The sequence below is a fragment of the Zonotrichia leucophrys genome, chromosome 19 (genome assembly GCF_028769735.1).
Source record: "Zonotrichia leucophrys gambelii isolate GWCS_2022_RI chromosome 19, RI_Zleu_2.0, whole genome shotgun sequence".
Taxonomy (NCBI): Eukaryota; Metazoa; Chordata; class Aves; order Passeriformes; family Passerellidae; genus Zonotrichia; species Zonotrichia leucophrys.
Genome location: NC_088188.1, coordinates 8609154 through 8635871, shown reverse-complemented (window position 1 = coordinate 8635871; position 26718 = coordinate 8609154). Strand labels below are relative to the sequence as shown.

General features: G+C 45.0%; 2 protein-coding genes and 3 non-coding genes across 5 annotated transcripts in view; 4 read left to right on the top strand and 1 right to left on the bottom strand.

Annotated features, from left to right (window-relative positions):
- Positions 1-2059: 2059 nt before the first annotated feature.
- On the bottom strand, positions 2060-18497 carry RAD51C (RAD51 paralog C). Its single transcript, XM_064729202.1, has 9 exons — positions 18255-18497; positions 17327-17585; positions 16855-17021; positions 15727-15860; positions 13233-13364; positions 11098-11164; positions 8381-8441; positions 5883-5943; positions 2060-2466 (listed from the first exon to the last, which is right to left on the bottom strand). The coding sequence occupies exons 1-9, from the start codon at positions 18370-18372 to the stop codon at positions 2359-2361; spliced, it is 1107 nt and encodes a 368-aa protein (XP_064585272.1). The 5' UTR covers positions 18373-18497; the 3' UTR covers positions 2060-2358.
- A 90-nt stretch (positions 18498-18587) lies between these two features.
- TEX14 (testis expressed 14, intercellular bridge forming factor) overlaps positions 18588-26718 on the top strand; it is a 44048-nt gene continuing 35917 nt past the window's right edge. Inside the window, exons 1-4 of the mRNA XM_064729203.1 lie at positions 18588-18610; positions 18931-19084; positions 23821-23935; positions 25515-25680. Of these exons, the coding sequence (XP_064585273.1) occupies positions 18949-19084; positions 23821-23935; positions 25515-25680 (417 nt within the window). The 5' untranslated portion in view covers positions 18588-18610; positions 18931-18948. The remainder of the gene's footprint in view (positions 18611-18930; positions 19085-23820; positions 23936-25514; positions 25681-26718) is intronic.
- On the top strand, positions 19846-20059 carry LOC135456026 (small nucleolar RNA U3). Its single transcript, XR_010442456.1, has one exon. It is a non-coding gene; the product is annotated as a small nucleolar RNA U3 (small nucleolar RNA).
- Positions 21439-21652, top strand: LOC135456027 (small nucleolar RNA U3). The gene has a single exon (XR_010442457.1). It is a non-coding gene; the product is annotated as a small nucleolar RNA U3 (small nucleolar RNA).
- LOC135456016 (small nucleolar RNA U3) lies at positions 22484-22697 on the top strand. Its single transcript, XR_010442447.1, has one exon. It is a non-coding gene; the product is annotated as a small nucleolar RNA U3 (small nucleolar RNA).

Here is a 26718-nt window from a genome sequence, read left to right as displayed (position 1 = left end):
TCACTTTTTGTGCAGTAATAGAATTCTCTTCTGCCCCTCACTGTTGGGCACTGATGCTGTGACATGCATGAGAATTCCAGGCACATATGGGAAAAAATCAACTTGCCATGGAAGATTTACTGGTGAGGCAACGGTCAAATTTTTTCTTTCTCTGCAATTCTGAGCCTGGAACAGCTTCCTTGTCTCCAGCAGATGAGAACGAAATCTGGCTCATTTAATCTAATTTTGTCTCCGCCAACAGATCCTTCTCTCAGTTCTGGTCTGCAGAGCTGATTTTTATAATAGCTTCAATAGGAAAAAAAGAGTGAAAAATTAAAAAATCTCAGCACAGAGAGCCTCCAATGTTTCCTCTGGACATTTTGTAACTCCCACTGTTAACCAGTAACTGTGCATCTTTTTTATTTGAATAACGATGCCCATAACACTGGAAGCTCTAACATTTACTCAGCCAAGACCATTTATCTTGTTATAACAGGATCAGCATCTCAGCTGGGGCTTCTGGATGCTACTCTACTACAAACAAAATTAAAACCACCAGTCAGCTGAAATTAATAGTATATGGGAGCCACACTGTTCCTGCGCTCACACACAGAAGGACGTGTGGAGGGTGTTAAATCCCAGCACAATGCACTGAGAGAAATGGATTTTTCCATAATTACCAAACCCCTCAGACAGCAGCTATCACCAGGATCCAGGAGAGCTCCTGAAAATATCGCTCCAACATTCCTAATGGATGGTTTTCCTCATGCCTACGTCGGCAAGAGCTGGGTGCCAGCTCCCCCCTCCTCCTGCACTGCCAGACGTAGGAAGGCTTTATTCCCAAACGGGAGCGTTTGCTTGCTGACATCACAAGCGCCAGGATCCTTTTGTTTGCCTGTGTCTCCTGCATTGAAATGTTTGTCTGAGTCACAGATCCCGCTGCCTCCCTTCCCCTATGTCATCCTGCTTGCTTCACAGCTTCTCCCTGACTCACAGTTTTTAAATTTTGACACAGCCCAGTTTGCTGCATGGCAACTCAATACTTTTCCCTTTAATATTTTATTATGTAATTTTTATCTAAACCCTATAATGATGCAAAAACCGCTGCTTTTTTTTTTCCTTTTTTTTTGAATAGGGAGATTTTATGACTCAGATTCAGCACCGAATTTAATTTCAAGGGAAAGTCAGTTTAGTGTACACTAAATAAAAAATTTAACATAGTGACTCCCACAACTTGAATTCTCCATTTAGCTGCTGGCTGAGTTTCCTCAGCTCTAACGTTACCGAGTGCTCTGCCAAAAGGGGTCATCTCTGTGCATGTGTACAAACACTTCCCATAATTGAAGTAATTACTATTTTGCAGTGCAGCACCTTTCTTCTCCTCTAATAATCTCCTTGATTTGTTTTCTCTTAATAAAAAAGAGGACAAAAAGCTGCTGTGCTTTCAGTGTAGATTCATTCTCTGGGTTTAGACTCTGGAGCTGCTGATATTGCTGGTGCCTAAGTCTGGGTTTCCCCTTTATTACAGCCATGAACAAAAGAGATCCTGATCACAGCAAGAAATGAAATGAAGAAGGTGGAAGCCATGGCTGTGCAGCAGTTTGGTTCAAGCCTGAGTCACGGTAAAATATTCCCTCTTACTGAGACAGGAACATAAAATTATCGTGCTGGATTAAATCCTTTGTCCTTCAGATGCAGCCTTTCATCTCTGTTGTTGGCACCATAGGATAAAGGAGAAGTTCAAAGCAGAGCTTTCACTGTCCTTGACCAAGGACTTTGCAGCAGGTGAGGGCTGAAGCCCCACTCTGGTGTAGCACTGAAAGCTGCATTTCCCTTCCAGCATGCACTGCCTGTGCCCTGCTCTGAGCCTGTGGAGAGCACAGTGCTGCATCCAAGCTCCTTAAAATTCAGGTACACACAAACTGATCCACATGCCTGTCACTAAATATGCTGTGCTAGAGGCTCTCATTTCATTGTCTTTTTACCCAGTGTGAAAAGATGCAGTTGTGGGCCCCCCATCCACCTTCCCCCCCAAAAAAAACCCAAACAAAAAAAGCCCCAGCCCCAAAGCTGAAGCTGCTCCTTATAGAAAACACAGATTTTTATTACAAAAGTACAATTATGCCATACACAAAGGAATTTTGTGCCACAAAAATGTGCACGTTGCAGTCTTAATATTAAAATAAAGTCCAGAGCAGGAACTGAAGTTGGGAATCTCTCGGGCTGCCTTCGGCTGCACGTTCACCCTGGCACTGCTCCCTGCAGGGTTTTAACCTGACCCCACTGTGGGATCACTTTGGGGTGACTTTGGGGTGACTTTGGGGTGACTTTGGGGTCACTTTGGGGTCACTTTGGGGTGACTTTGGGGTGACTTTGGGGTCACTGCTGCTTCTCCTCCTCTGTCCGGGGCCGTTTCCGAGGGTTGGGCTCAGTCCCTCCTGTGCTGGCAGTGCCAGCTGGAGGCTGCACATCTCGGAAGCCATGGGGCTGGAAGATGAAAGGGAAATCGTCTGCTAAGGCTTGTAGGGATAGAAAGCATGAGTAAGCAGTTCCCAGAAGATCAGAATAAGGATTTTGCTGCCATTTATTCGGGATGAGCAGCCACAGAATGTTTATAGACCAGGTTAAGCTCAGCGCTGCAAACTTTACAACACATGTGCCAACTCATGTCTGCTCATTTTGTTTTTTAAAGATATTTTATTTTCACCAACCAGGCTATCACTTCCATTTTACTGTTTATCACCCCTATGGCTATGAAAAACTGCTTCTCTGTAAATTAACTTATGTTGCCTATTTAAATAAATCAAAAGACAAATCCATCAGCTCCCACAGAAGCAAGGAGATGACTGGATTAATTGCCTCAGTCATTTTCAGAAACAAAACTGTGAATTTCTACAACCTAGGATATTTTTGTTCCATGTACCTACTTAATGAACTGAAAACATCAATGAGACATTGTAAGAGAACAGCAGAGCTGAATCTGTCTCTAGACTGCAAAGACTGTTCCAGCATAGTAATTTATGGGACACAATGGGATGAAAACCTTTGACTGCCAAAAACTAAATGTAGAAGTGAAAACTACAGGCTGCTACTCAGGAGAGTGCTTGAAGTGATCTATCTGGCCTGGTACCACTTGTATTTTCTGTTACTGTAGCTCACAATTTAATTTTTAACCATTTAAAAATATGAAAGATCTCCAAGGCAGTTAGCTAAACATGCCATGGATGCAGATGGAGATGGTGTGTTGTGTGAAGCCTGCAACTCTCTGAATTCCCATCTCCAGACAAATGCTGTGCAGAGAGCACTGCTGACAGCTCAGTGAAGACTCAGTGCAGCCTTAGAGAGGAAAAGGCATTAACCAGAACACAAAATTGCTCTGCTGATCCAAAATGCTCAGGTAGAGACAATGTGGGGACCAGAGCATTTCAGGCACGCTGACATTTTGGGTTGGTGCAGGAGGAATGCAGGCAGAATTACCATCAGAGGTGACTCTTCCCAAATGCCAGCGTGTCCCACACCAAGACCAATCCTAAATCCCAACAAAATGTCTTGTTTAAATCTCCCATCCCTGTATTTCTATTTCTGAATGCCTCACCTCACCCAACCCGGGCTTTTTAAAGGAACAAACAGCAAGAGCTGCTACAAGGGCAGGATCTGTGCAACCCCTCTGCTATTTATAAGCAACTCAAGTGTTATTCTAAAGAGCATAATGGGGAATCTTCAAGTTTAATGTTTCACTACATCTAATCTCTGCCATTTCCCTGAGGCACAAAGGTGGATCTGCAGCCAAGTATCCACTTAATCCAGAATGCTGACTCCCAGTGAAAGCATTCCAAGGGTTAGAAAGGCCAGAACATAAAGCAGCCTGCCCAGGATGGATGTTTTGCACTTGGCTACAGGCAGGCACCTTGAAAATACAAGAATTTTGTGGATATTTGTGAGGTTTGGTAGTGGCTTTCAGATGGTGAGGATGTGGCTGCTGGAGCCAAGGACAAAGCTCAGTCTTTCATTTGGAATTGTTCCTTAATGTCCTCTGGATTTACACCCTCTGCAGCCAGACTGGCAAGGGTAGATGTGTTTATTACCTGAGCACTGCTCCCAGTGCTGGCCTGGCAGACCCTCCAGAGCTCAGGGAAACACAATTCTTACTTGGAATTTAGATCTTGTGTCTCTGTCTTTCACTATGAAATAATCAGGTCACATTCCTGGGAAATTCAGGTGAATCAGCCCAGCTACTTACTCCCTTGTGCATAAATCAATTTCCATTTCTATACTGTGCATTTAAGAATGAATCCTTATCAGTGGAAGAAGGGATTTCATGGCAGAGGAGTTCCACAGCCCCCTCAGAGTGGTGACTGGCTCCCGTGTGCTGGGAAGGACAGGATAAAAAAAGCCCAGAGCTCACTCATGAATTTACACATTTCATCAGCTCCTGGGTGCTGAGCAGCCACTTTGCCAATGATACCAATGCACCTCATCTGCACAATCCTAAGGAAATATTATTTTTTTAATATATTTTTGTTTGCTGGTTGTACACAAATCTGACCTGGAAACACTGGACATGTATTGACATCTTTCAGTTTAACTATGGAATGAGAAATGGTAACAGCAAACTGTTACCAGACCTGGATTTCATGAAAGAAATGGAGATAATACAATTTTTTACTAAAAGAAATCATCTGCTGAAGGAGTTCATCAGGATTAAGGGAAAAAAACCACAGGGATAATCTTAAATATTAACTAATCTTTGATCAGGATTCACTCTCAAGTCTATTTCAAGATAGTGTGCATTCACACAGAAGAGAGCATAGCTGTTTTATGGTGCTTATAAAAATGAAAGAAAAAGGCAATTAAACTGTCTGAGATAAAATCCATCTGTTTGTCAGCTGGAGAAAAAAGGACTCACATCACATGATCCAAACAACCTTGGCATGCAGTCCCACTTCCCCTTCCAGTCTTTATAAAAGTTTATATTTGCAGTGAATGCATTAATAGGTGAGGGGGAAAAACCCTGATTTCTGTTTGAAAGTTTGAGGATCTCATCTGATGGCAGCATTAAAATCTGCAGAAAATGCTATGGCAACGTGTTTCCATGAGGACATGTAGCCAACAGTGATGGAATTGTACCTATGGATGTGACATTTGAGGAGGTAAGAACTGAGTGGTGCTGTCTTTTTAAACCTAAATACAGCTTAGACAGCATCTCTTCTCATTAATATGTATCTAAGCACTCCACAATAGGAAATAATCACAGGATTTAACTGGGGATGAAGGAGGACTCCAGCCATAAGCTGGAAGCTCCTTCTATGATAGGGACAGAAGAGAAAAATCTGTATATTGGCTGGGTGTAGGATAAACACAACGTGGGTTACACCACACAGAAAGCACAGATGGGGAAATACCCATGGAACAAAGCACTGGAGAGGCTCTGGAATATCAGGTTTAATTCTGGTCATCCTCATCCTAAAAAGATGAACTCAGCTGGAACAGATGCAAAAAGCCACCTGAGAAACCTCTCCCTACCTGAGCAGGGAGAGACAATGGTTCAGGTGTCCCAAAATGAAGCTCAGATTGTTCTTGGTAACTGCACTTAGGGCAAAAGTTAACTTCAGGGGCAGATAAAATAAACAGCACCAGCAGAACAGATGGGGACAGGCTGCCTGAAAGTTTGGTCTGGAAATCAGAAGTATTTTAACTGTGAGTAGACAAAACGCTGGGTCACTTTTCCAAAGAGAAAAAGAGCAAATGACCCCAAAATCTGGAGCTACCCCAGTATAACCACCTCCCTTCAGAAGGCAGCTGGAAAGCAACAGCCAGAAAGCAAAGGCCACTGTGAGATTTGGGTGAAATTCCTTTGCAGGTGACATTCCAGCTGGGAATGTCCCTCCCACAGGGACACTCACTGTGATCTCATAGGCTATGGTGGATTCCTTCTGGCTCGGTGACTTGTACAACGTGGCCAACCTGGGAAAACAAACCCCAGGTAATTATCATTAATTAATACAGTAATAAAAATTCCAAATAGCCCAGTGACCAGACCCAAGTTTTCCCACAGTACCAGTGGAATTCTTAGGGATGTATTTTCATATAGGTCACTCAAACTGTAGATTCCCATCCTTACATGACCTGTCAGCTCAAACACAATCTAGACCTACTAAAAAGAGTGAATGATTAATTAGCCTTGTTTCATCACAGTATTTGATGACATTTTTGGAGCAATATTCATCATGAATTAATTCCAAATGTCACTTTCTTAAAATGCAAACAAAAAAGGTTTTGAGCACACCTCTTCCCTACTCCATTAATCACTTGTTCTTTGCCCTCTCAAGGATGTGAGAGACCTTCAAGAATTCTTCAAGAATTCCAGCACTTCTAGGGAGGCTTTTTGCAGCGATTTCCCAAGCCTGTCAATATAACCCAGAGGCTGGAGATGTTCTATTTCTAAGCCTGCCCTTGCCACTGACACACAGCACAACCTTGAGAAAATAATTTCCCTTTTATTTCTCCTCTGACACTTCCCTGATTTGCTGCATTTAAACTCGAAGCAATACACCTTGATTTGTGTTCTACAGCAAATGCTTGCATAATATAGAGAGAAAATTGCACAGCAGCTCAAAGGAAAGGGGTTTTCAACCCTTGTCAGGGCTGCACCGTGCCCACCTCCCCAAAACTCACACTTACATAAGCCAATCCAGAAAGTGTTCTGCTCTCTGTAGCAAGACACCCTGCCAAAAATCCTGTTAATTATTTTCGGGGGGTTTTTTCCTCCCTGAGGTGCCTTTCTATTAGAGAGCACGTAATTACAGCCTGAGGAACGCTGCCACTTCACGTTAGCTACACAGGGAATTCCTCAGAACACTCAAATGCTGGGTTATACTCGACAAAATTGCCCAAATGTGGAGCTGCAGAAGCCAGGCTTTCACAAGAGCTCAGCTGGAGCCTCTGACTCAACAGGATCTTTCCTCCCAGCAAAGAGAACTCTCAGAATTAAGCTCTGACATTTTCAGGAGTAGAGAGAAAGGAGGAGACAGGTATCAAAGCGGCCAAAGCACATTTAAAAATTATTTTTAAAAAGGCAATGGATCCTCAAATGATCTTTGTGCCTCAATAACCTGATGTAAAACCAACAAAATCACAATGGAGCATCAGCCTGTGCAAAAATAAGACAGCATTGAGCTATTTCTGCTTTTACAATTGTATCCAGAATTGCTGTTTCTGCAGGCCCCACTGTACATTAACTGCAGATTTACATCAGTAAAAAAGCCAGGTTTGTCTCTCCTTGGCTTCTTTTCTGGAACCTCTATCTGCAGCCTTCCCAGCTCTGTTGCAGAAGAAAAAAAAAGTTCTTTTCATATATAAAATTAACTTTTGTTCACTCTGTAATCATTATGTTGATGCAACTTGTCCTAAAAAGACTGTTAACTAATCAGTGATGTTAATTTAATTCCAAATTAAACAGCCTGCTGTAATCATCCTGCATTGCCTTCAAACTTAGAATTGAAAAACAAAACTCCCCAAGAAAGTGTCACTGCATTTTCCTTTCAAATTCAACAAGCAAAACACTGCACAACAACATTCTAGCACCACTTTTGCTCACTGTTTGCACAAGATTAGGGAATTGCAGCACAGCTCCTTAATCTCAAGCTGCTGCATGGTGATATTGCATAGAGGACAAATTTAACTGACCAGGAAAGAGAAATGACCTTGCAATATAAAGAGGGGAAAAAGAACCAGGAAACAGGGGAGGTCTCTGCAACAAAGAGAATTTCACCCTGGTTTTTGGAAGGTTCAGCCCCTGAAGCTCAGGGTCAGCAGCCTGTCCTGAGGGTCACAGGCCAGGTGGCTTTAAAGCTTTCTTTGGCATCTCTGGCTTTGGACTGACTGGGGATGGAAACACTGAAGCAAAATAAAATTCTTCTCAAAGAAATTATAGTGGTTACAACCAACCATGGAGGAGTGGGAGGTTCTTTATAATGAGACTGTTGAAATTGCACCTCTTCAGAGTGGGGCATAAAAATCACTTTGTAACCCAGCAGCTCAATACTTGCACTGAGTCTGTGGCAAAAATTCACATTAAAATGAGAAGAGTTTTATTAAAAAAAAATTACAACCCTATATTGCAAAATGCAGATAGAAAAATAAATTATTGTGTCTGAACAACTGCCATGAGGATGTTACACATTTATAAACCATTATAAATCTTGTCTGGAAGAACTCAGCAAGAGGAGGAGAAGGAGCCTGACAGTTCAGCCCTCCCTGAGACAACTCCTGAGCCTCAGGAGCCTGGCAGAGCAAGGCCAGGAGCCAAATTCAAACCTCAGCTTGGCCCCCATGGCCAGTTGGAAACATTCTCCAGTGCCATTCTTGTATTTTTGTGGATTTTCCTCCCATTTTCCCTCACCTCTGAGTGTTGTCCCAGTGGAAGATCAAACGGACGGTGGCAGCGTGTCCCCAGCTTTCTCCTGAGGAACACAAAATGACAGAGATCATTATCTCACAACACCAACATCAGCAAGCTGAAATGAAATTAATCTTCAAAAGCACCCCATGATTAAAACAAAATCTGCCTTTCTTGCAGTGATGCATCACATCTTTTTCATACTTGCAAGGAATTCACAACAAATAGACCTAAAAAAGGAATAACCTCTGCGGTCTGTGTGTTTTACAGAAATCTTGATGCAATGCTTCCATATTTCAGAAAATATGAAAAATTTGAAAATATAGAAATATAGAAAATATGAAAATATAGAAAAAATTAATGGATGCCCAATAAAGGACAGGTGCTAGACAAGGCTTGAAAACAGAGGCAGCTTGAAGAAGAGATTTGTCTAATTACTACTGAAGAAGTCTGGTGAGGAGGTCTAAATCCTACTTCAGAACTGTGATATTCTGTCTCTCAGGCATAATTATGAGCAAACATCAGTCCCTTTGGGATGCCAGCTTTGGGAGAAAGTCAACCATTATTAAAGCATTAAGGGTCCCTGAAGCAGTTTTCTGCTTCTGACAGCAAAATGCAAAATAACCAAAAGCAAGCAGCAGGGAGGTGTGGTGGAAAGAGAGAAGGAAATTTAGATTTTTATCCTGCTCCAGGGGCTCAGTCCCAATGTTTCAGCTCACACCTGACCACAAGTCAATGGACAGACATTTTACTGGGTGCTTTTTCCTCTGTTTATCCCTGTCAGCACTCCAAAGATGGATTGCATTTTAAACCAGCCAAGTCTCCCCTGCCCACCTGCTCTTTGCTGTCCTCCCCTCCCTGCCCCCTGTGCTCTGGTATTTATTGAAGCACAGAGAAGGAAAAAATAAAATGATCCCACTGTAATGAAGACCTAGACCCTTTAGGCATCTTGCCAGAGCTTGCTCCACTACATCTGAGTTGAGATTAAAGATTTTGGCTCTCTCAGAGATGGCTCTGAGGCAGAGATCAAAACACATTTTACAATGGCTACAAATTCCACACCAGCAGATTTCCAACTGCACTGAATATGTGTGAAAAATGCTACTGTAAAATGAGATATTTCTGAGTTGAACTGCCTGTAGATTAATATTTGACCTCCTTTCTAAATATATTTAGTAGAAATGTCTAGGAACACCCAGCTTAGCTATCACAAGTGGGAAAGAAAGCTGTCCCCTTCATAAAGCTCCTGAATTAATACCTTGCAGCATCTGTGCTTTTTCTTACTTTTTTTTTCCCTCATAATTAAGATCTTCCCTTCTGCTCAGGAGCTGAATAAGAGTTTAGAGATTAATGCTTTCATGGAAAAGCTGTTTCTCAGGCTTAGCAGTCAATGGCAGGAAAAACCCAATTTTGTGATTTTACTTGGGGGTTTGCTGCTGACCCCTCCCTCAAGTTTTGGCTACACCAAACCATGGAGGAGTGGGAGGTTCTTTATCCTTTATGATGAGACTTTTGAAACACCATCTTTCCAGAGCAGGGCATCAAAACCACTTGGTTAAATATTCTCCCAACTGGTACCAAGTTGCATTTTTGGAAGAGTTCACACTGCTGAGTTTAACAATGCTGTGGTCACACAGGCTGGGGAGAGGCACAGGCAGCTCCACAGGAGGTCATGTCAAATTAATTGTTTGTGAAAGAAAATATGCACAAGGCAAGGCAGGATAGCTGGGAATTATAAACTGCCCTGAATGTCTTCACATTCTTTACTGTCCCCATGACTCAATAAACACAACAGCTCCCAAACAATGCTGGCCAGTGAAAAAAGACAGAACTCTATTAGCTTTAATTGAGTTTGTAGCCAGAAAGGCTGCCAAAAATAATCCATCAGAGAGCAAGAGGCAAAACTGACAAAAAGGGTCAGATCCTGGGAGCTGGGTCTGCCTGCACAGCTCCAAATTCCACATTCTGCACATTCCTGCAGGAGATGGGCTGTGTTTGTTCATTTTACCCTCTATCTCTGCCAAATGGTTTGGTGCCTCTACAGACTCTGGGAACATCTTTGCCTTTGTACTGTCCCCTTCCCTCTCCTCTCCAGAGCAAGGGAATCATTACTTGGCTCACAGAAAATGAAGAATTTGTGCCCTTTAAGTGAATCATAAAATAATGCAATGCTACAGCCTGAAATAAGATTGAAATGCTGAACCTTTCCTTAATTTGTAGAAATCTCCACTTCAGAACTGTTTTATTTTCCCCTGTGACTGCAGCAGAAAGGCATGGATGAGGTATCTGCTCATTACAGGGCAAAATTGAGCAGCCTGCAAAAAAAATCTTTAACCTGGCTCAGGGCAGGCTGTGCCTGAGGATCCCCCACAGAACCTCCCTGTACATCATAACTGCAGAGAATTCCAGTGATACAGCAAATATGAAATGCCTTTGCAAATAATTAATGGGACATGTTCAAGGGTAATGGGCAAATAAACAATTTAAACTGTTTGGGAGAGGCACTGAATGGTTCTCAGGGAATTTAGGGAATTGCAGCTTAGTTTGGGGTATGCAACCATTAAGCTGGGTTCTTTTTTGAGTGGTTTAACCTTCTCCTCACCACATCCCTGCTAGAGCTTTACAGCTCCCAGGTACATTTTTGGATGATTTCTCTTTGTACATGAAGCCAAAGGAAAGGAACTCATATATCAATTTTCAACTCAAAGCTCAACACTTACCTAAAGCAGGTACCAGTGTGGACTGGCTTTGTCCAATCCTTGTTGTCATTTGGTTTGTCAGAACTACCTGAAAGAGGAAACAGAAGCAAAAAAAAAAAAAAAAAATTTAATCTCCTGGAAATCAGCTCACTGGTGGGAGGGAAGAGAGGGAATTTTCAAAAAAGCTTTTGCAGTTACTCAGGCAAAACTCTTGGCAACTGTAACGAGGAGAAACGGTAAGGGTGCCTCATCTTTTCAAAACAAATTAAGAGTACCCTGCAAAATGTATTTTTGGTTTGAATGGGAGATTTCTTTCATTCAAGACTTTAAAGAAATCTCAGTTTCTCCCTCCCCAAGGGAGACAAGCTCCACACAATTTATTTATCCCCCAGCATTTGTCCTAAATGCTGTTTGGATCTATGTTTAGCTGCAGCTGACTCGCACTGGCCTTCCATGAGGAGCCAGCCCTCAGTCCCTGGGTAAATGAACTTGGTGCTGCTGCTCCCAGGGTGCATTATCTGGTGATTAACTGAATTCCTGTGCCTTGTAGTCTAAAAATGCACAAGTGGGTACAAGACAAAGCAGAATGGAAGTGAACAGACAGAGCGGGGGAGTGTTTTCGCAGCCCAAATCACGGGTGGGAGGCTCACAGACAGTCTAGGTTACATCCCTGGCAGAGGAGGGGGTGGCTGAGACAGAAAAGAGCCAGGAATATTAATGACAAAGTTCATTAAAAATGAAAAATTGTACCCATCTAAGACCCTAGAGAGTTCCATTGTTTGACATGCTCAGAGGATTCTTGCTGGAGTAGTTCAGGAAAGTGTGTGAGAGCAAAGAGTTCCACTGAGCACAGCCTGGAACATCCCACAGCTGAGAGCCCGGCACGGATATTGCACATTTCAGAGAAGTAACTCATCCCAAGTGCATGGTAACAGCCCCAAATAGGCTCCTCATCCCCCTGCTGGAGAAGGGCTGGGCATCCTGACTCCAAGTCCAGCTTTAGGATCTGACTTCCTTCCATATTAGAGCATCCAGAGCTGCCTGACAAGCAATCCCTGGCATGCAGGCTGGATTTAGCCTGCTCACAGCTCATGGAACTAACTCAGACACCACCAACAAGAGGGCAAATCCTGAAGCTCTGACTCCTTTAGCAAGAGTTTATTTATTTATTATATTTGAACTAAAGTGCTGCCTGGTTCAGAAGAAATGATTTATAGATTTTATCCTTGACCAAAATAAAAAAATTGTCCAATGACAGCAGCTGCTGTTCAAGGTCACCAGGTACCAAACTGTGGGGGAAAGCCCTCAGGAAACCTGAGGCTGAGCAGACCTTGGAACATCATCTCCCTGGTGCCCAGAGCAGCAGGAAGGAGCTCCACAGCTCATGTCAGGACACTTTGGCAATGCTGGGCTCTTCCCCTCCCACAGCTCCCAGAGGAAGCACAAGAGGAGTTTTATTTTTAGCAGCTCGGAACAAAAGCACAAACTGTGGGTGACAAGGTCACGAGTCACCTGGACACCGTTAGAGACACAAGCACCATTTTGAGGGCTGGGGAAGCTCCAATTCCTGAACAATGCTTCTCTGAGCTGTCAGAGACTTCCAAAACAACTTCTGGAACAGCTGCAGCTTCCCAGTGCCATCTGCTGGCTGTGGCTCTGCTGCCTCCAGACCGTCTGTGACGTAAAACAATGCCCAGCAAGGAGCCTCTGGGTTTCCATGGATGCCAATCCAGCAGATAAAGTGGTTTTCCTCCCTAGGAATGCTAATGTTTATTTTTAAACAGAGAGTGGAAAGTTATGTTGGAACTGCTGAATGTTCCCAGGTATTTTTGTAGGTAAAGACGCCAGAGGAGAATTCCTTGTCCAACCAAATCACTGGAGATGATGGCATTAGAAATGCTGTGCTAACACTTAATTAAGGAAGCTATTGATGCAAATTTCACTTATTTTGGCAAGTCTAGGAATTTCCCACCTTTTAGGTGTTTTGCCTTTGTGACCCCTCTATATTCACCAACTAAACTGGCAAGAGTGAATGCAGAGGCCGTTACTGCAGAGGGCATTACTGCAGTTTGATGCTGCTATTTAGAGACACATTTCCTTAATTCTTTATAAAAAATAGTATCATATTTTGGGCTGGAGGGCTGCCCTGCACTCACAGCTGCCCTGTGCTCGTTGGCTGTGATGATGAGCTGCTGGGCCAGCCCGTTCAGCAGCCGCGTGCGCAGCGCCAGGTCCTCAAAGTCGTGGCGGAAGGGAAAGGCAATTCCATCAATCACCACCAGCCGGACCTAAAGGCAGCAGAAAAGATCAAAAACTGTCATTACCATCCTATAAAAAAATGACAACAAACAGCAAGAGTTGTTTTTAAGTGCACTGGAATGTTTTGTTTCATCCTTAGGTGAACACGACTGGCAAAGCTGGGCTTGAAGCCTTGCAGAGGAGAAGCTGGAGAAAATAATCATTAAACAGCAGAACTGTTCTTCAGTGAGCTCTCCACAAATAGCAATTAATTCACCTTCTCCCTCAAAAATGAAATCCAAATCAGAATCAGAATTCAGGCTCTCTGGAGGCACTGCTGAGATAACTCAGCTGTTATCAGTGATCTGCCTTGGAAACACAGAGTTTAACAGATGCCTGAAGATATTCCAGGCACACTGCACTGGAGCTGAGGATCTATCTTGCCTCAAGATGTTTGCTTTGCTGAATTATTTCTTTTGTAGCAATCATTAGCTGAAGTCAGAGCACGCTGCAGCTGCTGGCTCATCACCCTCAAGACACTGTACAAACATTAGTCTGGGATTTTGATTTATTCTAACTTCATTTGTTGTGGCTGTTTTGATGACCCAAGTATGAAATACAGGAGGGAGATGGATGGTCTAACAGTGCCTGCATATTCAGATGTCACTCAAATCCTTGGTGTCTACAAGTTCCTGCATTACTGCACAAGATAACAAAGTGGAAACAACACAAAAATCCTGATTTTCTGCATTACTGATTTAACTAATTACTGGGAAGCCTCTTTATGACTGGAACATACAAACCTGCACTGACATCACTGTGGAATGGTCCTGGGCCTCCAACTGAAAAAACCCTCTTAATTTGCAAAAGAAGATTAAATAGTTGGGATTAAAAGAAGACATTATTGTATTCTCATTTCCCCTCCTTCCTACAAATTCTTTTCCACGAGTCTGTACATTCTCCTCATGTATCATTTCTTTAAGAACAATGAGTTTAACAGCATAAACATGACTCATGCTAGACAGGAATGTATAGATGGTTATATAACTTGGCTATCACAATTATGTCCAGGTAGGATGCAATTTAGTTAAATTTCTCTCAGAGAGCAGACAGGAAAACCTAAAGTATTTAAAGTGTAAAGAGAGCTTGGTAACACCTGTCTTGTCCATGCCAGCTTGGCTCTAGCAGACCTTAAATAATTAGGTTTTTTACCACAAGAATATTTGCTAACAGTCTTTCTCATATTATTAACAAGATCTCAAACTAATTCATATTTCCAAATGGCACATTTAGACCTCTAACTCTACATCTTTCTTATCTCTAAGAACAACTTTTTCTCTCTCCTAAAAACCCTGAAATCTGGAGGCTTCCTGTGGTCCCAGACTGGGCTCCAGAGGGACCAGACTAATTTTAATAATGAGAGCTGGACTGCAATGAGCAATCTGCCAAATCCCTTCTAGCCCATCCAAGGAATCAGCAGAAGGTCTTGTGGTTCTCCTGCAACCTTCAGCACTTCAGGCTGCAGGCCAAGGCCAGATAATCAGCACAGATGGTTCCAGGGAGCTGCAGCCCAGTGGAACTGTGCTAATGAAGCCATGTACTTTCCACAAGAGCAAACACAACAGGGCACCGTTAGTACCTGGCAGGGAAAGGGGAATACCAGACTACACTGAGGCTCCCATCTGTGTTTTCCAGAACACCACAGCTCCCATCAATGAAAAATTTTGGAATATGTGCAAAAGACATTCTAATCCAGCACTGATTCGTGCTCTGATGGAACAAGGCACAGTCATACTTCCCAGATCCTGACAGGGAGTGATCTGCAGTGCAGAACCCAGAAATCTGGAGGGGAGGTGGTGAAAATCTGCCTTACAATAGCATTTCTCTAAGACATTAGGTACTAAGAAACTTTCTGGCTGCAGTCCACCCAAGAGTCAAGCTGCAGGCTCTGGTTGCTTGTAGCAACAGAAGATGCACTAAAAAGAGGAGTCACTTGGATGGTGCAGGATATTTCTGGTCCTCAGTGATCTTTTAGGGCAAAAAAAGAGGCACCAAGGCTTTCTGATGCCCCCCTCATGGTCAGCACACCCCCCTGGCTGGCAGGCTCCTCTGCAGAGCAGTTCTGTGCTGATTCACAGCTCAGTGCTCCCAGAAATGGAACATGTGGCAGCACAGACCCAGTGTCCTCAGCTCAGAGTGGAAATTCAGGAGGATGGCAAAAGCAAATTACTCTTGAGAGAAACTGGGATGGGAACGAAAAGGCAAACAAGCAGAAGGCTTTACATTTGTACTCTGCCATCAGCCAATGTTTTACTGCCAAGCTGACGAGGTACCAAGGTGTTTACTCCTGCTACTACAGCAGACAAAAACTCTTGGGTGTGAAGATGAGTGACACCTCCTGACAAGCCTCACCTTGGAATGCTCTGCCAGGAATTCTGGCAGGAGGTAGACCTGGGCCAGCAGCTCTGTGTAGTCACGACAACGGAAGCAATAGATGTGAGAGAGGATATTTTCCACAGAGAAAGTCTCCAAAGCTTTCCCATGATCTGAGAACAAAACAAACAGACGAGTAAATGAGTCAGGAGTCGGTACGAGCATATTGTTACTTTCATCATCCCACCAAAGCCTGCCCTCCACACATAGCAACAGCAAAGCCCCCAGAAACAGAACAGGCAAGGTAAGGAGTGTAGAAACATATTTTCCATCTGGCTTGAAAGTCAGCAAGGTGGGGAGCAGATGCCATCCCAGCATTTGCACACAGACACGCTGGAGCCTCCAAGGGAGGCCTCCAACAATGAAAAATTTATTTCTGAAGCAAGAACTTCTCCAGTAAATCATCTTCAAGCCAGAACGCCACCAGAGGACATCAGGGACTATTAATCATCCCTTGTTTAATATACAGGCAGTACCTCATTTAATACACTGTCTCTTTAGCTCAGTTCAAACAGAAGTTTGGTGCATAAATTCTCCATGAGTAACACAAAAGTTGTGTCCTTATCCCCAGGAGACGGATGACTTAGAGAATAGATGTTATTAAAAGCAGCCTGGCTATATTGACTTTATGGAGGAGCTGAATTCCAGCTATGGTTTTACACTAAGGGCCTTCAGCAGCAACATTGCCTCACAAAATTCTGCTGTTCCTCTTTTCTTTCTCTACCTGCTTCTGTGTTTTGAAACAAAACACTCAGTTTTGCTCAACAGGTGCAAATATGACCAAAAAGATGCTGCAAATATGATCATTAAGGTGCTAAAAAATTGGAAGAAAAAGAGGAAAGGAGGAAGATCAAATATCAAAATCTAACATGCCGCCTAAAACCCCCAAGACCAAAATGTTCACAAAATCAACATGTAGAAAACTAATTCTTTTTGAGGTAGCCCAGCCCAGTGTGCTCCAGACACAGATGTAGTTCAGGGTTTGATCCACAGAGGTGGCAATAAAAAGCTGTCAGCAAACACTCCAAAAGTAACACTGCAGCCTACGAGCCACTTGTTTCACTCCATCCTTGCCTCCTCCAGAAAAGAAATGACTTGGCAACCTACCCTCTTCTTGCTGAGCCTCAGCAATGAGGTGGCAGTGCTGCACACAGGCAGCTGCAATGTCCACCACTCTGTCCACCATAAAACTGCCCTCGGTGTCAATGAACACAGCTTCTCCAGCAACGCCCCCAAAGCACTCGGGGATCTGGACATCCACTGCCAGCTGCATGCTGAGAGGGGAAACGGAAACAGAAATGAATATCTGCATCCCAGAGCTGTCCCTGGGAAATAGGAACAGAGATCTGATACGGGAAACAGAAACAGAGATCAATCTCTGCATGCCAGAGCTGTCCCTGCTCACTCCTGGAGTGATATCCCTGCTGAGGAATACACAGGGAGCAGCAGAACCATTATTGTATTTATAATGCTGGAGAAGAATCAGAGATTGCAGTCAGACAACAAGAAAAATGGGCTCATTTCACAACTGAGTGGAACAAAAAGTGACTCCTGGTTGCACACAAGGACAGTGAAATACCACAGCTGGGTTTTGCCAACGCCGGGTGCCCCGCAGATCTCGGTGATTTTTGTCAGCTGCACTCCACCTCCCAGGATGTTGTCCAGTGCTGAACAGAAGGTGATGATGAAGCCCTGGGTTTGCTCTTCTTCCAGGAGCTCCAGGGCTGTGCATTTCCTGGTGGCACCTGATCCCCCAGCCGTCCTTGCTGTGTCCCCGTGGCATTCCTGCCTCACCACCTGCAGCGCTTCCAGCGCCTCTTCCCTGGAGATTCCAATTTCTAGAGAAGCCAAAAGCACAAAACACCACTTTTATTTTATAAGCACTGACAGCATGACACAAAATGATCCATGTTCACTCTGTTAGGACAACATGCACACAGCTCTGGCACTAATGATGAGATTTTCAAACTGTTATTGTCATACATTATGAAACTATAGATAATCAAAATCCCAGACTGGTTTGGATTGGAAGGGGCTGTAAAGACAACCCAGTTCCATCCTGCCATGGACAGGGACACATTCTACTGTCCCAGGTTGTCCAAGCATCATCCAGCCTGGCCTTGGGCACTGCCAGGGATCCAGGGGCAGCCACAGCTGCTCTGGGCACCTGTGCCAGGGCCTGCCCACCCTCCCAGGGAGGAATCACTACACACTCCTGGAAAAAGGCAATTTTCTAACTTCAAACAGGCTTATTTTGTTTAAATCACCTAGTAAAAAGAAGAGGAAAGCTGGGGAAAGAGGAGGGATGAGCCTAACAGAATCCCTCTGCTTTCCTGCATCCCATTTCCATCCATCAGTGTCAGCTGATCTTTTACCAGAATCCTCTATATTTTTTTTATTACTATTCACTGTGCTCATTTCCCGGAAGCCTCACTGGGACCTGAACGGAGAGGGGAAGGGCCCGGAAGATCCCGGGGAGGCCCCGCGGGGCCGAAAGCCGCCGGTACCTTTGCTCAGGCCGCAGGGCCCGGTGTCCAGCAGCTCCTGCGCCGTCTGGAAGCCGGCGGCGGCGAGGCGTGCGCGCAGGGCGGGGGCCAGCGGCAGCGTGCCCACCTCCCGCTGCATGAGGGCACCGCCACCGGGACCCACCGGCACCGGGCACGGCCCGGATCGCTCCGGACACGCTCCGGACACGGCTCGGACACGGTCCGGCCACGTACCGGGAAAGCGCTCGCTCCCGGCCCCGCCCTCTGGCCCCGCCCCTCACGGTTTGGCCCCGCCCCACCCGGGCGCGAAGCGGGAGCGCGGTGCTTCCGCGCATGCGCGCTGGCGTTCCCGCGTGTCGGGGCCGTTCGGGCGGCAGGTGAGCGGTGCCCCGTGGGCCGCGGGTGTCCGGGGCTCCGGGAGGGGCTGGAGCGGGCATTGCCCACCCGGGAATGCCGCTGGGTGTGTCCCGCCTGTGTACCCCGGCGACACCGCTGCTCCTGGCAGGGTCTGTGATCTCCCGGTTGTCGCCTCTCCCGTCCGAGCGGGCGCTGTTAGGAAGGGCGGGAAGCTGATTTCCCCTCCCATCTCTGGATGTTTCTGCAGGGAGCAGAGCTAACTTTTAGCAGGTTTTAAAGTTACAAATAAGTTCTTTACGTTGAGGTGCTTTGCAGCTTGATGTTTCCTACCTTTTCCCAGTTGCGTTCAGGAAAGAAGATGGCTCATCCCATCCCTCTCCCATTTCCATGCCCAGTCAAGCTTGGACATATAAAAGGAGACTCCCTGGAAGCTGACCTGCATGAGTATGTCAGGGAAGGGAACTATGTGAAAGTGAAGAAGCTTCTGAAAAAAGGTAAAAGCTAAGTTTAGACAAGTACCAGCAGAAAAGATCTACTATTTCCTCTATTCTTTTATTTATGGTAAAAAATAGTCAGCATACTGCTTGTAGAATCCAGCTTTCTGAGTGAAATATATTAACAAAATGATTTATAGCTGGCCTTTTCCGTTAAGTTGGAATAGTTCTTGAATCGAAAAATGTATTGAAGCAAGTTAGTACAAAAGAAAACTAATCTTTTATAAGTAAAGGCCTCATAAGGACATGACTGAGGCATTCTATACTAAAATTCTGAAAGACAGCTGTAGGAATATTCTCTTTCAATGGGGGTTTTAGTTCGGATTGCCGAATGCTTGGGGTACGGTTTAGACCTCAAGCATTTTGGCAGCCAGATTTGTAGCGACATAGGAACAAGGAATTTTGTACATAGAAGCAAATACTTGGTGCAGTTTGGTTTCTGTTTTAGAATCACAAATCTCGGTGGGTTGCGCTGATGGACAACTGCGCTATCCCAGGGCGGGGCCGGCGCTTGGCGGCGGGCGCGCCTCTGATTGGCCATCGGGGGCAGAAGATGCAGATGAGGGGGGCGTGTCCCCACCGCCGCCACGCGCGGCCGTTCCTCGGGCCGCGGGCGCTCGCGTGGGGCTCGGGGCGCGCTCCCGCGGCCGCGGGGTCTCGGCGGGGCCGCGCCGGCCGCTCCCGGGCGGGGGTTCGGGGCTCGCCGTGCGCTGGGCGCGGGTGGCGGCGGCAGGGGCGGGCGCGGCGGGCAGGGTTGGGTTAAGACTATACTTTCAGGGATCATTTCTGTAGTTGGTCACTAGAGGAGAGTGATCTTCCCTGATCGGCGTCACAAGCCACGAGGAGGAGCGAGGTGTTCTCTCCTGAGCGCGAAGCGGGCGGGCGGTGCTGCGTGTGCAGGGGCCGCTCGCCATTGATGACCGTTCCCGGCCCCGTGTGTGGGGCTCGGGAGGGAGAGAACACGGGCTGAGTGGTTTGTGGCCCTTTTTTATCCTGGTTTAAAAACAGATTTCAAACGCAAAGAAGTTCTGCTTCACTTGCCTTCTCCCTCCAGCATCCTAACCCCAAGTGCCACAAGCACGTGTTTTATCCCGCCAGGGATGGCGACTCAGCCTTTGCCCTGGCCAACTGTGCCCGTGCCTGAGAACCCTTGCAGTGAATAAATATTCCCCAATATCAAACTGCAATCTCCCCTCGGACGGCCTGAGGCCGGTTCCTCTCACCCTGTCTCTTGTTCCGTGCAGGAGGGACAGACCCCAGGTGCCTACATCCTCCTTGCAGGCAGTGGCAGGGAGGGTGACAGTCCCCTCTGAGGCTCCTTTGCTCCAGGCTGAGCCCCCTCCCCGTCCCCTCAGGGCTTGGCAGGGGGAGAACATGGGTTTGTGGTTTGTGGCCCTTTTTTATCGTGGTTAAAGGAAGAATTGGAGAGAGCAGATGGGGATGAACAATGCTTGTCTAGGGGCATTTCCATCTCTCGCTCTCAGCCGTCAGCCAGGCTCTCGCTGCAGTGACCCGCAGTGTGCCATCCCCAGGAAGGGCCCAGCAGCCACATGGATTTAGGCTTTATTGAGAGTATTGAGACCAATGGAATTCTCGACACATCTCCTAGTGCAGGGCAAGAGTCTTTCTTCTTTAAAGTGCTGCCCCTGATGAACGGTGATGATCAGAGTGTGACACAGGACTTAAGAGGAGCTTGTTCCAGATTTCCATTTCATCAGTTTTGGAAGTCCGTGTCGGTCAGGTTCCAAGTTCTGAGGGGTTTAGGGAGAAACTGCTCCGTGTTGTGCTTTTTATAGCGTCGGTCCGTGGTGCTCAGGCTGAGCCCAGAGATGTAAAGGCCGCAGTTTGTTCTTACTGGTCCATGAATGCGACCCTGTCAGCGTCGGGAGAGGCTGGGAGCCCGCGCATCGCCCCGGCGGCAGCCGTGCCGCGCTGGGGCTGTCGGTACCGGGGCTGTTCTCCTCTGCGGACCCGGGGCAGCGGCACACGGGCGGTGAGAGTCCCTTGTGTCCTGTCGCGACAGCTGCGACAGCCCGAGCTCCGGCGGCAGCGTCACTTCTGGTGCGGAAAGGGGGAGAGGGGGGAGGCGGGGCCGCGCCGGCGCCGTGCTTGGGGAGCGTCTCTGATTGGCCATCGGGGGCAGAAGATGCAGATCAGGGGGGCGTGTCCCCACCGCCGCCACGCGCGGCCGTTCCTCGGGCCGCGGGCGCTCGCGTGGGGCTCGGGGCGCGCTCCCGCGGCCGCGGGGTCTCGGCGGGGCCGCGCCGGCCGCTCCCGGGCGGGGGTTCGGGGCTCGCCGTGCGCTGGGCGCGGGTGGCGGCGGCAGGGGCGGGCGCGGCGGGCAGGGTTGGGTTAAGACTATACTTTCAGGGATCATTTCTGTAGTTGGTCACTAGAGGAGAGTGATCTTCCCTGATCGGCGTCACAAGCCACGAGGAGGAGCGAGGTGTTCTCTCCTGAGCGCGAAGCGGGCGGGCGGTGCTGCGTGTGCAGGGGCCGCTCGCCATTGATGACCGTTCCCGGCCCCGAGTGTGGGGCTCGGGAGGGAGAGAACACGGGCTGAGTGGTTTGTGGCCCTTTTTTTTATCTTGGTCTAAAAAGAGAATGTATTTTGAGAAGTAGATTGGGCTCCCCTGGCTGCTGCTACACGAATCCTGATCCCAAGTGCCACAAGCACGTTGTATAATTCCTTCCAGTGCATACTGGAATTTATTCAGCCGGCTGAGCCACTCCAGCTCCCTCATCAGATCCGTGACCCTTCCCAAAATCTCTTCCCTTCTCTGGACCCACTCCAGCCCCTCAACGTCCTTCTGTTTGCGCTGAGGCCAAAACTGGATGCAGGATTCGAGTTGCGGCCTCACCATTGCCGAGTACAGAGGACGGTCATTGCCCTGGTCCTGGTCACACAACTGCCGGTACGAGCCACGTTCCCTTGGCCTGCTTGGTCCCCTGGGCACACTGCCCGCTGTTGTGCACCCACTCTTGTGCGGCATGCCAGGGTCCTTTTCCTCCATGCAGCTTTCGAGCGACTTTTCCCGAATCCCGGCCCGGTGCCGATTCCGCCTCCCGTGACGCGTCCTGGGCCCCGCGCGGCGGCGGCGGCGGCGGCGGCGGCGGCGTCCCCGGTCGGGAAAGCGGGGCAGGGGCGGAGCCGGACGGGCGCGCCTCTGATTGGCCATCGGGGGCACAAGATGCAGATCAGGGGGGCGTGTCCCCACCGCCGCCACGCGCGGCCATTCCTCGGGCCGCGGGCGCTCGCGTGGGGCTCGGGGCGCGCTCCCGCGGCCGCGGGGGCTCGGCGGGGCCGCGCCGGCCGCTCCCGGGCGGGGGTTCGGGGCTCGCCGTGCGCTGGGCGCGGGTGGCGGCGGCAGGGGCGGGCGCGGCGGGCAGGGTTGGGTTAAGACTATACTTTCAGGGATCATTTCTGTAGTTGGTCACTAGAGGAGAGTGATCTTCCCTGATCGGCGTCACAAGCCACGAGGAGGAGCGAGGTGTTCTCTCCTGAGCGCGAAGCGGGCGGGCGGTGCTGCGTGTGCAGGGGCCGCTCGCCATTGATGACCGTTCCCGGCCCCGTGTGTGGGGCTCGGGAGGGAGAGAACACGGGCTGAGTGGTTTGTGGCCCTTTTTTATTATGGTTCAAAAATAGAGCAATATCCTGATCTCCGTTCTTATTCCGGTCTTAGACCCATCATTCCCCCAGTCGTGCTCGGGCTCATCACCTTCCCTTAATAAAAAATCTGGAATTAATTAGCTTATCACCTTGCAAATTATTCCAGATCGGAATTTAAGTTCAGAGGAGAATCAATTATTTTGAATAAAATCAAAGCAACCGAATATTGGAATCACAAAGGTTTGTGACTGGAATAGAACCACCAATATCACAGGGTTTGTTGCTTAAAGCAAATGCCCCATGCAGGGATCGAACCTGCGACCTTGGCATTATCAGCGCCATGCTCTGAGCAATTACTAAAGAATAATTTACTTATTTATTAATACGATAACAACAACAACAATAATAACAATAAACTTATTATTAATAAGCAATTATTCAAAGAATAATTTACTTATTTACTAATGCAGTAGTAAGAATCATAATAAAAGTAATTATAATAAACTTATTCATTAATAAGTAATTACAAAAGAATAATTTACTTATTTATTAACACTATAATAATGACCATAACAATAATGATGACAATAATAATCTTATTTACTAATAGGTAATTACTAACTAATAATTTACTAATTTAATAATACAATAATAGTAATCATAATAATAGTAAACTTATTTATTAATAGGGAATTACTAAAGAATAATTTACTTATTTATTAATTCTGTCCTGTTATGTGTGCTCATCCATCTCTACTTATATATCCATAATTTGTACTTATACAGATGATCAATATATGTATCTATATATATATATATATATTTTTCCATGTATATATATACTTACATATCCATCTGTCTAATTTAAACACTACATATAATTCCTTACACAACTCATAAAAGCACCATTTGTTACTTACACATCCTGTATTTAAAATCCTCATGGACATGCAGTTCTTTCCCTTTAGAAAGCCACAAAAATATAATTTGCTGGTTTTTTTCCCCCCTCAATTTCTGCTGCTGGATTTTCGTACCTGCAGCAGCTCACAGCAGTGATGATGAACCACCAACTTTTATTAAAACGAGCAATTTTTGAATTACCATGGAATTTTGGGTTTCCTTGCAGGAATTTTTGTTGATGCTGTGAATTCCATGGGCCAGACCTGTCTGTTCACTGCTGCACTGCTGGGGCTGGGTAAAATAGTGGATGTGCTGCTGGAATACGGCTCGGATGCCAATCAGTTAAGTATCAAACTTTTTTTAAAATTAAAATTAATCTTCAAGTTGAAACACAATGTTCACTGGGCATAAATGAAGAAATGCTTAAGATGCATGTTGGTATTTTAGCCAAACCTCCTCAGAGGTAAATATAGAAATAATTTTATTTTTTTCATGGTTTATTCTGTTATTTGGGGAGCACACAAACACTCCAGGAATGTAGTTTTTAAACCAAAGCTCCTCAGTGGTAAATATAGAAATAATTTTATTTCTATATTTGGTATATATATGGTATATATATATATATATAATAAACCAAATATATGTATATCTCTATACATATGGTTTATTCTGTTATCTGGGGCATGAAAATGGTATTTTAACCAAAGCTCCTCATAGGTAAATATAGAAATAATTTTCTTTTTCTTCGTGGTTTATTCTGTTATTTGGGGGGCACACAAACATTCCAGGAACGCTGTGCTCCTCAGAGGTAAATAGAGAAATGATTTTATTTCTATATTATATACATATGTTGTGGTTTATATATTTTATATTATATATATATATATATATTTATATATTTATATGTGTATATGTGGTCTCTATATATAGATGGTATATATATTTTATATATATATACATATGCTTTATTCTGCTATTTGGGGCATAAAAATGGTATTTTAACCTAAGCTCTCCAGTGGTAAATATATAAGTAATTTTATTTCTATATTATATATTTATATGTTTTTATATATATTATATATATGGTATATATATGTATGTGTGTATATATATGTATATATGTATATATATATATATATATATATATATATAACATTTTATTCTGTTATTTGGGGGGCACACAAACATTCCAGGAATGCTGTGCTCCTCAGAGGTAAATAGAGAAATTATTTTATTTCTATATTATATATATATATTGTGGTTTATATATTTTATATTATACATATATATATATATATTTATATATGTGTATATGTGGTCTCTATATATATATGGTGTGTGTATATATATATATATATGCTTTATTCTGTTATTTGGGGCATAAAAATGGTATTTTAACCAACGCTCTCCAGTGGTAAATATATAAGTAATTTTATTTTATTCTATATTATATATATATGGTTTATATATTTTTATATATTATATATATGGTATATATGTATATATATGTATATATATGTATATATATATATATATATATATATATATATATATATGCTTTATTCTGTTATTTGGGGCATAAAAATGGTATTTTAACCAAAGCTCTCCAGTGGTAGATATATAAGTAATTTTATTTCTATATTATATATATTATATATATATATATATATATATATATATATATATATATATATATATAGCATATATATATAGTATATATATATATATATATAGCATATATATATATATATATATATATATAATATATATATATATTATATATATATATATATATATTTATTCTGTTGTTTTGTGGCACACAAGCACTCCAGGAATGCTGTTTTAGTGCTGTTTTCGTGCTGTTTTAGTGCTGTTTTCGTGCTGTTTTCCCCCTGCTGATCATTCCCTGCTGCTCCCCAGCCGCTGCTATGACGGGAGCACCCCAGTGCACGCAGCTGCGTTTTCGGGGAGCCCGAGCATTCTCAGCAAGCTGCTGGATGAGGGAGGAGAGCTCCGGGTGCACGACAGCCAGGGCAGGACTCCCCAGCTCTGGGCTCTGACCGGCAGCAAGGAGAGCAGCGCCCAGGTGAGGCTGGGGGTGCTCCTTCCTGCCTGGAATGGGCATTTCAAACTCCTCCTTTATCATAATGTTCAGGTATTGCTGTGGGTGCTCATTCTTGGCTGCAATATTAATTTCAAATTTCAAACTCTTCCCCTTTATCACAATACTCAGGTATGGCTGTGGATGCTCGTTCCTGGCTGGAATATTCATTTCAAACTCCTCTTCCCCATTAGCACAATGCTCAGGTGTGGCTGTGGATGCTCAATAATATTCAATATTCATTTCTAACTCCTCCTTTATCACAACACTCAGGTATTCCTATGGAAGTTCATTCCTGGCTGCAATATTCATTTCAAACTCCTCCATTTTCACACTCAGGTATTTCTGTGGAAGCTCATTCTTGGCTGGAATATTCATTTCAAACTCCTCCTTTATCACAATGCTCAGGTATGGCTGTGGGTGCTCGTTCCTGGCTGGAATGGTCATCTAAAACTCCTCTTCCCCTTTATCACAACACTCAGGTATTGCTGTGGAAGCTCATTCTTGGCTGCAATATTAATTTCAAATTTCAAACTCTTCCCCTTTATCACAACACTCAGGTATGGCTGTGGAAGCTCATTCTTGGCTGGAATATTCATTTCAAACTCTTCCCCATTATCACAATCCTCAGGTATTCCTGTGGATGCTCGTTCCTGCCTGGAATATTCATTTCAAACTCCTCTATCAAAACACTCAGGTATTCCTGTGCAAGTTCATTCCTGGCTGCAATATTCATTTCAAATTTCAAACTCTTCCCCTTTATCACAATACTCAGGTATTCCTGTGGAAGTTCATTCCTGGCTGCAATATTCATTTCAAACTCCTCCATTTTCACACTCAGGTATTTCTGTGGAAGCTCATTCTTGGCTGCAATATTAATTTCAAATTCATTTTCCCCACTATTATAACACTCAGGTATTCCTGTGGAAGTTCATTCTTGGCTGCAATATTAATTTCAAACTCCTCTATCACAACACTCAGGTATTCCTGTGGAAGTTCATTCCTGGCTGCAATATTCATTTC

Excerpts from the sequence above, each read along its gene's own strand:
- RAD51C (XM_064729202.1), bottom strand. The coding sequence starts at position 18,372 with ATGCAGCGGGAGGTGGGCACGCTGCCGCTGGCCCCCGCCCTGCGCGCA. Across the intron at positions 5,944-8,380 it reads CACTGGGACAACACTCAGAG|GTTGGCCACGTTGTACAAGT; the intron begins GTGAGGGAAAAT and ends TTGTTTTCCCAG. Across the intron at positions 2,467-5,882 it reads CCATAGCCTATGAGATCACA|CCCCATGGCTTCCGAGATGT; the intron begins GTGAGTGTCCCT and ends TTCATCTTCCAG.